Here is a 15,101-nt window from a genome sequence, read left to right on the forward strand (position 1 = left end):
TTAAAAATATTCGACTTTTTTTTTGAGTGTCGCGGTGTGAATACTGCAATATTGAATGGTCCCAACTTAGAAATATAACACGAAGTTCTGTTCTCAAATACAAACATGTTTCATTTCTATTGCTTTTACACTATTTATTTAAGCATACACATATTATTATTTATTTCAACTTTTTCCTGTACATATATTACATATACATTCTAATTCTTCTAATTCTTATCGTATTATACCTTAAATCACATATATCCAATCTCATTTCAATCATGTCTCAACTAACAACAACGACAACAACTTCTTCTACCTCTTCAACACACCAAATCACAGTTAACTCAACCAAAGAGCAAGTAAGAGATTGGATTAACTCACTTGACCTTAACAACAATAGCATTGGCAATACTTTGTTCGAAGCCGGAATTGCTGGCAGACACCTCTTTGATCTTACAAGAGAGATACTATTGGAAAAACCATGCTCATTTAGATTATCCGATGCTATGGACCTTCTTGCAGCGATTGCCACACAACGACCTCAACAACAACAACAACAAATAGGTAACACTATTATATCAAAATCTTCGACATTTCCTTTCATTTCAATCAGTTTAATCACCATTATCTTTAAATATCTCTCCCTACTATATTCTATTTCACATTCACACATACATACATACATACATACATACATACATTATTACCCTCTTTCAATAAAATACACCTATATATCTATCTTTACTCTTCCTTCTCCTCTATCATCACATTCATTATGGTATCTATAAAGATGACACCTCTTTCATGCACCAATCATATATTATATGATAATAGAATACTATTTGTTACAGCTCTCCTTTTTTTTAAGTTTTTTATGTTTAAAGTTTGCAGCCACTTTAACTAGATTATTTTTGACGCCCCTTAAGGGAGTTCTTGTTACTAACAACTGTCCCGGTAACATTTTGACAGAGTCCAAGTTTGACAAACTGATTGATGCTTTCCAAGCTCTCTTAGACAAACAAGTCAAGATGATGGATGATCTCAAAGCTATCGTAGAGAATAACAATATGGTTTTGCAAAGTATAGACAAGAATTTTGAGATGATTCTAGGATCACCCATTTTAAATTTGTGAAACGACAAACTTTGAAAGAATATTGATTAGTATAAGTGGAATTTTTTTTAATTAGAATTATATATCTATCCAACCTTTAAATCTTTATGTAGTATTTGATTTGGGATACTAATATCAAAAATCTTTTTAGAATAAAAACATCCTTTTGAAAAGGAAATGAAAAAACATAATAATAGAACTATGAACAATCTTTTAATATTTGTTAATAAACATTTTTTCTCTTTGAATAATTATTATAATATTTATACTTCAAAGAGTTTTTGAAAGAAAATTATTTATTAAATTATTTTAAATTGCCTGCTAACCAGTTACTATCACATACCTGGGATCAATAAAATCTTCTTGGGGAAAATTAATGATATTCCTCTTTTTGATATAGGAGTAAAAATAAAATAATATATACAACTATGTGTAATTTGCATTGTAGAGATTCAGATTTATCTTTTCCGATTGATGTGGTACCTCCATACTATCAGATATTTGAAAAATTGTTATATAGATGAAATTGGGGAAGAAATTTATTTTTTCTGATTGTGATTGGATTAATTTTGGACAGTGTTGCAGTGGGTAATCTATTTTTTACATCGTTTAATATATATTTTATAAATATGTTCTAACAAACAAATAATTAAAGTTATTATTATTATTTAAAATAATGTTGTTGATGTTTTTATTTTATTATTTATTTGGGTTGTTGTTGTCTTCTATACATAATGTCAGTTCTCATTACATATTTAATACCTTTTGTACATGGACTTCCTTCGTGGAGGAGTCTATGCTGGAAAACAAGAACCATACCGGCTTTCGGGTTTACTGGAACTCGATTTTCATCGTCCCAGCCTGATCCAACAAAAAACGTTGTCGCACCACCTTCCTCGGGATCATTCAAGTAAAGTTGCAATGTAACCAATGAACGATCTCCTTTTTTTGGTCCGTCAGTTCGTAGGTATGTTCCATCTTCATGAGGCTCAAACTTTTGATCCTTTCCAACGTATCGAAGAAAACGTAGTCTTTCATTTAGTTCAATCATATTATTGTTTTTGATTACAGCTGGCAACAAGTGTTTGATTCTCTCGAATATTTTATTGGCCATCTCTTCGCTATCTATAATACATCTATCGTTGTTTCTAACATCGGTCATTAGTGCCTGTCTACCATATCCAATATTGACCAATGCAGGTTCATATCCTTGTTTCTCTGTGTGTTTCGATTAATAAATATATCATCATTTAAAGTTAGTATAAATATTAACGTAAATAATAAGATGATCTATTTAATATCTGTTATACTCTACCTGTCAAAGCAATCCATTCTTGACATTCTTCTTTCGAGAATACATTCTCAAGAGTAAAAGCGATAACATCATCAGGAACATGACCCTTTAATACATCTGTTCTTTTATATGATTGTTGTTGTTGTAGATCTGACATTTTTAAACTATTTATTCTAAAGTAATAACTTAACAAATATGTTATTACTTGTATTTACTTAATAATAATGATAATATTGTCTTCATTTTACAATTTTAATTAAACTTTAAAATTTTAAAAGAAATTTTGAAGAAAGTAAATTAGAAGAGGTTCACACTTCAGCTTTTTTTTTGATCAAATTTCAGTCTAATGAAATTAAAATAAGATTTATATTTTTTTTTAATTTTTTACAAATAAACTATTAATTAAAATTTAATATTACAATTTGTTTATTTTTTTATTCATATTCTGATCTCTTCAATTCTATATTTTCTTTGGGTTTGGATTGGAATTTCCATTTATACAGTTCAATAATTAAACATGCGACAACAATTGTTGCAAATGTTAATCCAAACACCACGATTATACCTTGTCCAACTTTGACCTGTAACATTCCAAGAATGATCGTTACAAATCCAAAGATAAGAGTGAGATGTCCGCCTAGCCAATGTATAATGTCTGGGAAGATCGGTGTACTCTTTCTCTTTGGATTCCAATTGAAATGAGATGTGGCACCTAAAACTATTGAGATATAGAATAGACAGAGAGTGGTTGTACCTAGAATGGCGTGATTGTTATCCAAACTGACACCTCCCACCATCTTCACGGCCATTGCAATACCGATGAATGTAAAGATCATTCCTGTCAACTGTAGGAAGATGTGAACTGGGAACCACCATTTCTGTGAATCCCTAAGATATCTGGCTACAAAGATTCCAAGTGGTAAGAGTCCAGCGAATGCAGCAAACATAAACCCAACATGATAACTAAAGTAGTTTGGTCCTGGCGAGGTCATGACTTTGGGTGCTGCGAAATTTGGAACCAATCCTTGAACACAATCGAAACCAACTGTTGGATATGTATTATTCTTACCATAGACCCAAATTAGATCATTACTACCTTCCGCTCCAAACACTAAATCATTGTCAGCTACCAAGTCAACAGTTTCCAGCTTTCTTGAGAATATAAAAGTTGAATAACCAGCGGTTTGGAAACACGACGATGAGATAATATCGTTTCTACCGTTGAGAATGTCTGTGTCGTTTATTGGTAGAAGATCTCCACCCTGTAGATACATATCGTTTACTTGGCATCCATTTTTATCAAAGGTGGCTATTACATAATCGATTCCTGCTGATTGATGAAATTTGTGATCTGGTCCAATTTTCAAACCAATTCCTATCCATGACAGAACATTAGCAGATACCACAAATGTTACAGTTCCATTTATATTCTCCCATTGGATTTGGAATCCAGATTTCTTATCTAAAATATTTGGGGTATTAAAAATACCTTTTTTTTTTTAAGATATAATTAATTAATAATAATTAAATGATTTTTTTTAAAAAGATAAAACAAACTCCTACTTACCATTTATTTTATTTATATTTATAAATAATATTACTAAAAATATTAAAAAATTATTATTTTTGATCATTTTTGGTAAAATACTAATATTAGTATGAAATAACAATAAAATTAAATATAAAAGAGATTTGTTTTGTTGTTTGCTTGTATTATTAATTTATTCAAAGATAAAAAATAAATTGAATAACTTACAAAGATCATAATAATATTATTTTTATCATAATTATCATTAAGTAAAATATTTGGTACAAGGAAGATTTATTTTTATTTTCTTTATCCAATCGATGCGAACCATATTGGAAAATCAATCAACAGCCACTTAAGTGATTGATAGGTTTAGGTTATTATGCTAGTAGTGCTAACAGCTGTTTCGCAACACTTTCTCGAAATGAACTATTTTTAAATTTTAACCATACATATGTACACAACTATAGATATATACAACTTATAAATAGAATAATAGAACGATCATATAAACCACACAACTCTCTTCCGGAAGCAAAACTAACCATAAAAAATTATTTGAATTTTTTTGCATACACACTGTGTGTTAATTAAACTTAATATTGCGCCAAAACTTTAACCAATTAAAAAACCAATAAAAATAATAATTATTATTTTTATATGTGGTAAGGATTTCCAAGAATGTTTAAAATGAAGTTATGGATCAGAATCTTTAGAAACTCTTAGACTCTTTTCTGAATCTAACTTTTAATGAAAATCAAAATTTCTAATCAAACTAAATTGAATTTGTTTTGATTTATTAAGTTACAATGAGAAATAATATTCAACCGACCTAATTAATTAATAAATAGTTTTCCAAGTAAAGCAAAGTTATTGTTTATTTAAATAATAATAAATATATTTTTATTTTATTTTGGTTTATTTTATTTTTTTGTACAATTTTTAATTAAATTTAGAAACTACCATTGACTAAATGGTATCCATCTGGCTTGGTTGGCCATTTCCATTTGTAAAATTCAATGTAACCAAAGATTACGAAATAGGAGGCAAATGTTATACCGAAAACAACAATGATACCCTGTGAGATTTGTGCCAAGAGCATACCGAGAATGATAGTGACGAAACCAAATACCAATGTGAGACGTCCACCAATCCAATGGATGATATCTGGGAAAAGTGGTGTCTTTTCTCTTTGTGGATTCCACATGAAATGCGAAGTGGCACCCAAGAAAATAGAAATATAGAATAAACAGAGAGTGGTAGTACCTAGAATAGCATGGTTAGTTGCCATACTGATTCCACCGACCATCTTGAGAGCCATTGCCAAACCAATGATTGTGAAAATCAAGCCGAGAACTTGAACGAAAATGTGAATTGGGAACCACCACATATGTGACTCCTTGAGGTAACGAGCAACGAAAATACCGAATGGCATCAACACTGCGAAAGTGAAGAACATAAATCCGACGTGATATCCGAACCAATCTGGTTGTTGGGGTGGAGTGCTACCGGTTCCCAAATCGATGGTTTGACGTCCGGCATTACCATAGCCGTGACCGGCCCAGTCGTTGCTGCTACCGTGTGCCCAAACTACATCCAAACCGGCTGGACCAACAACGATGTCGTTATCACCAGCTTTGTCACCGGTGACCAACTTTCTCGAGAAAATGAAATAGGAATAATCAGAGGTTTGGAAACCACTGTACGAGAGGATATCGTAGGTACCGTTGACGGCACTGCTTGTATCGTTGATTGGAGGTGGTCCACCGCCCGGTGTGGAAACCATATCCCAGACTTGAACATTGGCTTGACCACCGAATGTTGCAACAACAAAATCGGCACCCACCATAGCCTTTGGTTGGGTATCACCATAGGTATGCCAACCAATTGCAATCCAGGCTTGAACATTGGCTGACACTGCAAAAGTAATAGTACCATTGTCTATTTCCCATTGTAATTGGAATCCAGTGTTTTGGTCCATAACAATTGGTTCACTCAGCAATGCTATTTTTAATTAACATTTTCAAATAAGAAATTAGGAAAATGTTTAATTTTTTTTTTCTAAGAAACCTGATAAATTAATTTTTAACATACCATTTGTACCAACAATTAAAAAAACTATTGATAAAATTAGAATACTTAATTTATGAAAAGTATTCATATTTATATATGTTTATATGTATATGTTATTGAAAAAGTATTGATTTTCTTTTTAAAGTCAACTATGAAAAGAAATTTAAATAATATTTAAAAATAGTATGCTATGTATTGAAAATTATCTCGGTTTTTTTTTTTGTTTTTTAACAAATCCACATTAATAAGACTATTTCCGCGACTAACTAATTATGTGTCCTTTTATTTTTTTGGGATATCCACTTATTGATTGTGTGTGAGTGTTTTAAATAAGTGATGAGTTTTTATTTTTTTATCAAAACAAATTTTAAAAAGTTATAAATTTTTAAAACAATTATTAATTATATTTTCAATCTAATATGTAAAATAGGAATAGTGTAGTGTTGTGATGAAATAAATATAAGATATGATATGATTGTTTTCTTAAGAAATCTTTTTATATCCTTGATTTTTTTTTTTTTTTTTTTTGAAAGCATTGTTTTTTCAAAATTAATAAAAAAAAAAAAAAAAAAAAAAAAACAATAACAATGCCTCGATGGAACCAGTTTCATAGTGTCAGAATACTTGCTTTTTTGGATATTTTTTTTTGTTTTTGTTGTTTTTTTTGACAGATTCAAGACCATTAACACCAGAAGAATGGGAACAATGTGCAAAAAAATAAAATAGATTTTTCTTGAAAAAACCCCCCGTTGGGTGACAACATAAGATCATTGTGAATTTTGAATAGATGATGGAGTTTTCATAACTCCTCATGATAAGATTAACAGTTCTGGTGCTATGATAGAATATTCCATCAGAGCGATTCTACAAATACTATTGGATCCTTTTTGAACATTCGATAGATAGTTCAACTTAAACATCAGCAAAAAACAATAAAAAATCATGAAACCACTTATTTTTAGATTGATCTACGTTCTATTGGGAAAATCTGATCAACGATGGAATAAATAAATAGAATTAAATTATATTATTATCTTAATAATTTCAGTTCCAATACCAAAAACGACATTTAAAATTTTTTTCAACCTATCTCTCTTATTTTTCTTAAGAAAAATATCATGAAATATCTATGTAATAGTTTTTCTCTTTTACTCTTTACTTTTAATTTTACAACTTTTTTATTATTCCAATAATGATTTATACTTGGTGTTGTCATAGAATGATAGAACAAACATCTTTACAAACACTTCTTTCTTAACATCTTAATTATTAATTAAAAATAAATGACCTGGTTACATTTCATTAAATATCTTAATTTAACGAATTCGTATAAATATCAATGATCATGTAATTACTAATTAAACATTTTAATGTCTTAAAACACATTAATGAAATCATAGGCTAGGAAGAACAGATATTTTTTTGTTTTTTTTTTAAAAAAAAGATATTGTTGGGGGTTTGTTTATTTGGAGTTTATTTGTTATATGTTTTATAAATTAATAGTTTGTTAGCTATAAGATTTGCACTATTAAATTTAAATAGTGATCAAATAAAAATAACTAGTAACTAAGGTGAATTGGTTTGGTTTAGTTTAGTTATTGTATTTAGGTTTGAATAAATAATAATAATAATAATAATCGGATTTAAATAGTTTGTTATGTTTTGTTTTGATTAGATGGATAGATATACATTTGAAATTAAAAGTAGTAATAATAGATAAAGGTTAATTTTATCTAATTATTCTCTACTTGAATCCGATAGCTGTGAGTAATTATCTTTGTTATCGGCGGTGTTATTTGATTTGCAAGCTCTAACAATCTTGATGATAATGAACGATCCAATGAATATTCCACCGATCGCACCTAGAATAATGACAAATATCTTCCAAAGTGCAAGATCTGGTGCATCTTCTTTGTTAAACTTGATAGTAACCATCTTCTCATAATATATAGTTTGATATGCACGATTACTAACACCTCCATTCAATACCTGTGTAACTTCAAACTACAAAGTAGAAAAACCGATTGTTAATAAGTTGTCTACAGAGTGAGTATAAACTAACAGCTGTTAACTTAACTTACCTTTCCTTCTATTTGTTTTGCACCTATAAGGTTAATCGATGTCGATGGTGTTATTGCTGCGTCAACGGAGAAGTAGAGACCACCTTCGAGTACGACGTCACCGGTGACTGTGATGAACGTTACGTTGACACCGGGCAGTACACCGATGTTCTTCATGTAGAGGTTGGATCTGTCCGAGCTCTGTGTGTAGTTTGACGAGATGTTGAAGTAGTTGTTCTCGTTGGCCAGTTGCAGCACTCCACCCTCGTGGTAGAGTGAACCGGTCAGTGTAGTTTGGTTGACAGTGAGTGTGCCGTTCTCCAGGAAGACGTCACCAACAACCGATGCACCGGCATAGAATTTCGATGAGTGTGACTTTAGCACTAGTCCAGCGGTACCGACAACAACCGATGTCTTTGCGTTGTTGCTGTTTGGCTCGGCGTAGAGATAGCCGTCTATGCTAATGCCACCGAGTGGTCCGACTTGACATTGATTCAAAACGGTGAGTGACGCATTCGGTGCAATGTAGATATCGGTATTGTTGATACTGGCAGTGCCAAAGGTGATGTCTTCACCGACGATCTCTATTACCAACGACATTGTACTGCTACCGCTATTGCTTGTATTCTGTTGAATGTTCAAGTTGTTGATGCTTACTGTGTTGTCGAGTTGGATGATACTGTCTTTCCAGAGGGTACCGCTCATCTCTGACAACTGTGACGCGCCACCAACATACAAGTCGACAAAGTGACTGAGAACCAGTGTCGCCGTTGGATCCATTGCTAGTTTCTGAGTGATCTTGGCTGTTCCTGTGAGAGTCAACATTGAATTCGTACCGATTGTTATTAGCGGTGCAGATAGCGATTGTTCGACTGTCATCGCACTCCACGTGCCAAGCGAGACGGGGTCGGGCGCCTGGTTGTCGACGTGCAGGTTGTCGACAAACAACGAACCACCTTCGTATACCAATAGCGTGCTGTTTGCATCGATTGTTATATTGGTCGCTCTGACGATTGTGTTGTCTTGAAGTTCGAGTGTTGCTCCCGATGCCAAGTCGATGCTCGACGCCTGTGTCTCGTTGTTCACAACGAACAGAGTGACATCACCGACAACCGATATCGATGAAACCGCCAGTGTCGATATCGATGTATTGCTATTAGAGGAGAAACGATCAACTACAATATATTGTTTATGCAGACTGCTGTTCGGTGTTGTATAGTCGATGATTGCCACGTTGCCAATGGACGGAACGACGCCGCCACGCCACAAACTCGCATTTTCAAATCGACAAATACCAATCTCTCCACAATCTATTTCACTATTAAAGTATATTTCTACACTGTTATTACCATTTCTATTGTTATTGTTATTTATTATTGCAGTTTTCGCATCTACCGATTTTATTGATGATGCAGCTGATGTTGTTGTTACAATGACAATTGAAAATATACCCAATAATAAAATGATATTAGATATATTAAGATTATATTGATACATTATTTTTTACATAAATATATATTATATCAATATCCTATCTATCTATCTATATCTCTTAAGAATAAATCTATAAAAGCAAAAATAAAAATAAGATATTATTATTAATTTTTTTAATGTTACAAAAAAAAGTATTTTGAAAAGTGGTGCCCCATTTCTTTGGGGGGAACTTTATATATATTTATAATTTATTGGAATTAAAATGATCATTTTTATTTTGTTGTTGTGTGACAAAAGAAACAACAACCTATTGTTAAATAAATTATTAGATTTAATTAATTACCGATTCATTTTTGAAAATAAAGCCTTTTCTCTTCAAAACTTTTTTTGGTGATCACTAAAAATATGATCATTTAAGAATTTTCTTGATGTCATTGGAATTGTCGATAATAAAATAAAATAAATTAACAAAAAGGAACTTTAATGTTTTAGAAATATGTGATTTTAGTTAAAATCTATTTTAAATAATAATTGAATGAGTAAAAGTTTTTTTCATCAAAATATCAAAATTATATGAAATGTTATTGGCAAAAGGTTCAACTTACGCAATACATCAACCAAACTAAACAACATTTAGACGTGTTTGAAAAGATAAAAGATAGAGTTAACAATAGTATTATAGATGAATCACATCGTTGGTTTATTATTTCTTCGATTTTCTCATCAAACTAGCTATATAGGGTTACCAATCAATTATGATACAAAAGAGTTAATCTCAGGTTTTCTAACAGAGAATAGAACAGTTAATATTATAAATCTGACAGATGCTATCAAAATAGAAACCAATATCCAAAGGAAAGAGGTTCTTCAACACCTGCAAGCATACAACTACCTTTGTGAGGAGCAGTTAACATCTTCTTGCTTGACTAAAGATATGATTCTAAATATATATTATATTAATAGATGTGAATCAAATTTTTAGAAACTCTGTGGCAAATTTTTTTTATTTAATTTCCCAAGAATGCTTGTGAACCTTGTTCAATACCTGAACAATTATCACAACATTGGTTTGGACCTTGACATCCAGCAGCCCAGAAATTGATTCCACGAGTAGAGTTGGAAGTGACCCAGTCGATTGCACCTTGTAAAACGGTATTTTGGTAGGTGTTACAGATTGGCGAACCGTCGCAACTATAGAGATTGACAACGAGCTGTGATGGTTGGATTGGTGCAACTTTCTTGCCTTGACCATGAAGGTGTTGCTCCCAGTAGGGAATCGCTTGATCAATTGAGGTGTAAGGACCGCTGCCAACCATTGCATTGATCCAATCGATCTGACCGGCAGCCAACCATTTCGAAGCATACTCTGAGACTTCAGTGAGGTATCCAGTTCCGGCACCGGTATCTACGGTTAGCAGGGCACTGTCAGAGTTGGTGGAATTCGCTGGAATCAACTGACGGTATGTCGAAACAAAGGTGTCGATCAATGGCACCGACTTGGCACCTTCGTAGTCGATTTCGATTCCCACTGAGTAGTTGAGTGCAATGAGTGCTGCGTTTTTGGCGAGGGTTACGGGATCTGTAGAGAGAGCGGTATTCCATGCACCTACCCAGGTGGCACCACCAATGGAGAATTGAACACTGATACCCTTCGATTGGAGATACTGGACTGTCGAGTGATTGATTGCTTTGGGAACGGCGTCCAAACCCTCTTGAAGAACCTTTACTGGATTGAGGAATGCAAATACCAACAAGTTGAACGATGGTTTGCCATCGCCACGGTCGACAATCCAATCAAACTCGGAAATAGGTACCTCTTGATGCCACAGACAATAGTCAAGACCACAATGCCATATACCATAGATTTTAGTTAAATCTGCAGTGGTTGAGTTTGAAACACTTGCAAATGATAATATACACAATAATAATGTAATAAATAATTTCATTTCAAAATAAATAAAGATAGAGATAGATAAATATGTACAATTTAAAATAAAAACAAGAATTGTTTAATATTGAGGAGTTGGTTAACCCATTATTTATAGTTTGTCTTCCGTACCAAAAATAAAAGAAAAAAGAAATTTAAGAATAGAGAAAGATACTATTTATCGGGTTGAAACCATTGATAATTATTTACGGGATGCATAACAGTGTTTGTTGTGATTTGAAAATGGTTCAGTGATCATAACATTGAGTGCCCTGATGAAATTTAAAAAAAAACCAAAACCAAAAGAAAAAGAAAAATCCAGATCTTATTTTGAAAAGGTATTGGGGAAAGGTTATAACCTTTTAGGAATGGAAACAATTGCAATTCAATCAAAATAACAGTACCACCACTTCGCAATGTTAAAAACTATATTAGTAGTAGCAAAAAAATAACAATTACTTCCAATATCTTCAATATGTGAAGATTTTTAATTGATCAAATAACAAACACCACAATTCCAATACCATTACCATCGATTGATTTTAAATATCTTTTCAAAAAGCACAGAAAGTAAGAATCTTTTTTTTAAATATTAAATCAAGAGTTTAAGAGTTTTCCAAATATTAATCTAATTTATTTAAAAATAATTAATTTTAGAAATTTTTTCTTTCATTTGATTAAAAATTTTCATCCATTGTTGAAACATTATTATTAATCATTAATTTCACAAACAAATTAAAAAAAGATTTAATAAATATTTAAAAAAAATAAAAATGATTGCAAATGATCATATAAATTACGAAATCCCTTACCCAAATTTTTTTTTAAAATTTAATTAAATTTGATTTTTATTTTTTTTATATTAAATTTTTTGGGTTTTTTGACCAAAGAGTAATAAAATGACTAAAAACAGTAAGTTGATTCTCATAATTTTTTTTCATTTCAGAGGCTTAATTTCGCCCATTAAGATAGTATCTATAGATATCTTTATAATTATAATACAACTTATATATTATTATATAGTTATATAGTTTATAATATAATAGATTATCATATAATATTATTCTTTTAAAAGAATTTAAAAAAATTATTAAAATACAACAACACACACACAACCAGTCAATCAGATACATAGCACATCATCAAAAGACAACAAAACAAAACGAATTCGACAGTTTCAAAGTGCACTTCACAAAATATATTCATTTAGAGAAATAAGTTTTAATTGATTTTAAAATCTTAAAAGTAGTCAATATTGTTTATGTTATTTATTTTTTTAGATAAACAATAAAGTTATTTTTTTTTCTTTTGTTTTTCTTTATTTTTTATATATATTATTTTTTTAATATTTTATATTATTTATATATTTTTTTGTATAATAAAGTAATAAGTTAATTATTTAGTTAGTTAATTCATTATTGTGTAGGAATAACGTTAGTGGACATATAATTTTAGAAATGGAATCTTCATCAACAACAACAATAAATAATCAAAAGATTGGAAAGTTCTTTGGTCAAAAAGTACCAAAAGAACAAACAATCAATAACAACAACAACAACAACAATAATCAAGAAGAATCAATTAATACTCCTACCATCAATGATTTAATCATTCAACAAATGTAAGTATAATTAGTTTAGTTAATTGCCGTCTTTTTTTCAAACAAATTATTAATAGTTTTTTTGTTTTTCTTCACTTTTCCTAAAGTTAATTTTTATTTTAGTATTGAAAATCTATGTCGTGATGTATATCTTAGATGTAATATGGATGAGAATGGATGGATTGCTTTATCATTTATCTCAAAGTTCAACCGTATGAAGTCGTTCGATATGAAGGATATCGTGGAGAGTGTTGCGCTGTCTGAGGTCGTCGAGTTGAACGAGGACAACACTGCCATTCGTTTGGCGAGTGAGAAGCGTACCATGTGGATCCTGACCGACGATATGAAGCGAGGATTCCAATATGGATTGTCGAGAGTCGAGTTGGAACCAACACCGGTGCCAACACCCGACGAGAATGGCGGATGGGTGACTGTCACCTCGAAGAAACACAACCTGCCACTCAAGAGAGATCAATCGATTGATGACTCCATCAAGAATCTCGCTCAAGAGGAACCGATGTTTGCTCTTGAAGATGAAGATCAAGATAATGACGAACACGAATCGGAAGTAAACAGTCCAGCTGCCAACAACAACAACGCATCACCCGATTTCTTTAGTAAGGAACGTAGAGATTTCGATAAGAGAATAGTATCTGAGGAAGAACAAGAGCAAGAAGAGGAAGAGGACGAGAATGAATCATCTACTTTTGAGGAGGTTGATTCCGATCATAAGGAGGTTTTCGGCGACGAGCAATCTGAAGAGGAACAATCCGAAGATGAGGATTTCGATCAGGATGACGAAAGCACTCTTGACGAGTTGTTCAGTAAATTGATTATCGTCACTCAATCGCCATATAAAAAGAAAGGAAAATCAAGCAACAGAAAAGGATTCTCCAATGAAATCGCATCGATGATCAACGATGGTCTTTACTTTTACGAGCAGGATCTCAAGAGAAAGAAAGTTCAACAACCAAAGAACTATGCAACTGTCACTATTGCTCCATCGACATCGACATCATCAACCAAGGTCAACAAACCAACTACAACAGCTACAACCAATAGCAACAGCAGCAATAATTCAGCTGTCTCCAAAGTTAGAGATCAACCAACTCGTCTCTATTCACCAAAGGTCAAGAAGGAAGGACCACCAGTCGGTTGGATTATGGCTCCCACCTCTGAGGATGCCGCTCCCACACCAAGTCCAAGCGAACCATACTTGCTCAGCGCACATCCACTTCCCAAGAAGTTGGCAGCTGCCGGCTCGTCGTACGACGGCAAGGAGATTCCTTACTTCCAGCATCCATCGCACGAACTTCTCCAAGACAATGGTTTCATGCAACACAAATACGACAAGTTCCGTTCCAAGTGTCTCAAAGATCGTAAGCGTCTCGGTATCGGTCAATCGACAGAGATGAACACTCTCTTCCGTTTCTGGTCGCACTTCCTTCGTGATCATTTCAACACCAAGATGTACACCGAGTTCAAACAGGTCGCTCTCGAAGACGCCAAACACAACTTTAGATACGGATTGGAATGTATCTTTAGATTCCTCAGCTACGGTCTCGAGAAGAAGTACCGTGCCGACATCTACCACGACTTCCAGTCGCTCACACTCCAGGACTACCACGACGGCTACGTCTATGGACTCGAGAAGTTCTGGGCATACCTCAAATTCAGAAAAGACCGTACCAAGCTCGAGATTGTTCCGGAGCTCCAACAGCTGTTGAACAAGTTTAGATCGATCGAAGACTTCCGTGCCTACGAGAAGTCAATGAAGCCATCGACTTCACCACTGCCACGTTACAACAGCTTCCACCATCAAAACACCAAACACCAACAACAAAATCAACAACATCAATCATTATCATCTTCTTCTTCCAACTCAAATAACAACAACAACAACAACTCTCAATCCAGCTATGGAAACAGAAGAGTACAGAGGAAACCATCCTCATCTACTTCTCAGGCCTCCTGGACCACCAAGCATCAGCAGATCGGTGGATCCGAGTCCTACACCAAAAATGGCCACCATTAATAACATTTTGAATTGGAAGACAAGATGTTATTACATTAGTATTAAATATGATG

At 32.7% G+C, this 15,101-nt stretch overlaps 7 protein-coding genes across 7 annotated transcripts; 2 read left to right on the forward strand and 5 right to left on the reverse strand.

Moving 5' to 3' along the window:
- Nucleotides 1–263: 263 nt before the first annotated feature.
- On the forward strand, nucleotides 264–1,217 carry PPL_06694 (uncharacterized protein; the record flags this gene model as incomplete). The annotated part of the gene is made up of 3 exons (XM_020577547.1): nucleotides 264–549; nucleotides 820–1,065; nucleotides 1,174–1,217. The coding sequence occupies 3 exons, from the start codon at nucleotides 264–266 to the stop codon at nucleotides 1,215–1,217; spliced, it is 576 nt and encodes a 191-aa protein (XP_020431995.1).
- A 583-nt stretch (nucleotides 1,218–1,800) lies between these two features.
- PPL_06695 (prolyl hydroxylase family protein) lies at nucleotides 1,801–2,548 on the reverse strand (the record flags this gene model as incomplete). Its single annotated transcript, XM_020577548.1, has 2 exons — nucleotides 1,801–2,315; nucleotides 2,413–2,548. The coding sequence occupies 2 exons, from the start codon at nucleotides 2,546–2,548 to the stop codon at nucleotides 1,801–1,803; spliced, it is 651 nt and encodes a 216-aa protein (XP_020431996.1).
- A 277-nt stretch (nucleotides 2,549–2,825) lies between these two features.
- Nucleotides 2,826–3,961, reverse strand: PPL_06696 (cytochrome and DOMON domain-containing protein; the record flags this gene model as incomplete). Its single annotated transcript, XM_020577549.1, has 2 exons — nucleotides 2,826–3,848; nucleotides 3,959–3,961. The coding sequence occupies 2 exons, from the start codon at nucleotides 3,959–3,961 to the stop codon at nucleotides 2,826–2,828; spliced, it is 1,026 nt and encodes a 341-aa protein (XP_020431997.1).
- Nucleotides 3,962–4,871: 910 nt separating this feature from the next.
- PPL_06697 (cytochrome and DOMON domain-containing protein) lies at nucleotides 4,872–6,080 on the reverse strand (the record flags this gene model as incomplete). Its single annotated transcript, XM_020577550.1, has 2 exons — nucleotides 4,872–5,923; nucleotides 6,014–6,080. 2 exons carry the CDS (start codon nucleotides 6,078–6,080, stop codon nucleotides 4,872–4,874), a joined length of 1,119 nt encoding a protein of 372 aa, XP_020431998.1.
- A 1,649-nt stretch (nucleotides 6,081–7,729) lies between these two features.
- PPL_06698 (uncharacterized protein) lies at nucleotides 7,730–9,549 on the reverse strand (the record flags this gene model as incomplete). The annotated part of the gene is made up of 4 exons (XM_020577551.1): nucleotides 7,730–7,996; nucleotides 8,074–8,223; nucleotides 8,392–9,227; nucleotides 9,348–9,549. 4 exons carry the CDS (start codon nucleotides 9,547–9,549, stop codon nucleotides 7,730–7,732), a joined length of 1,455 nt encoding a protein of 484 aa, XP_020431999.1.
- Nucleotides 9,550–10,493: 944 nt separating this feature from the next.
- PPL_06699 (uncharacterized protein) lies at nucleotides 10,494–11,432 on the reverse strand (the record flags this gene model as incomplete). Its single annotated transcript, XM_020577552.1, has 1 exon — nucleotides 10,494–11,432. The coding sequence occupies one exon, from the start codon at nucleotides 11,430–11,432 to the stop codon at nucleotides 10,494–10,496; it is 939 nt and encodes a 312-aa protein (XP_020432000.1).
- An 880-nt stretch (nucleotides 11,433–12,312) lies between these two features.
- PPL_06700 (uncharacterized protein) lies at nucleotides 12,313–15,048 on the forward strand (the record flags this gene model as incomplete). The annotated part of the gene is made up of 3 exons (XM_020577553.1): nucleotides 12,313–12,325; nucleotides 12,821–13,034; nucleotides 13,137–15,048. 3 exons carry the CDS (start codon nucleotides 12,313–12,315, stop codon nucleotides 15,046–15,048), a joined length of 2,139 nt encoding a protein of 712 aa, XP_020432001.1.
- Between the last annotated feature and the right edge of the window lie 53 nt (nucleotides 15,049–15,101).

This window comes from Heterostelium album (genome assembly GCF_000004825.1).
Source record: "Heterostelium album PN500 unplaced genomic scaffold PPL_scaffold6, whole genome shotgun sequence".
Taxonomy (NCBI): Eukaryota; Evosea; class Eumycetozoa; order Acytosteliales; family Acytosteliaceae; genus Heterostelium; species Heterostelium album.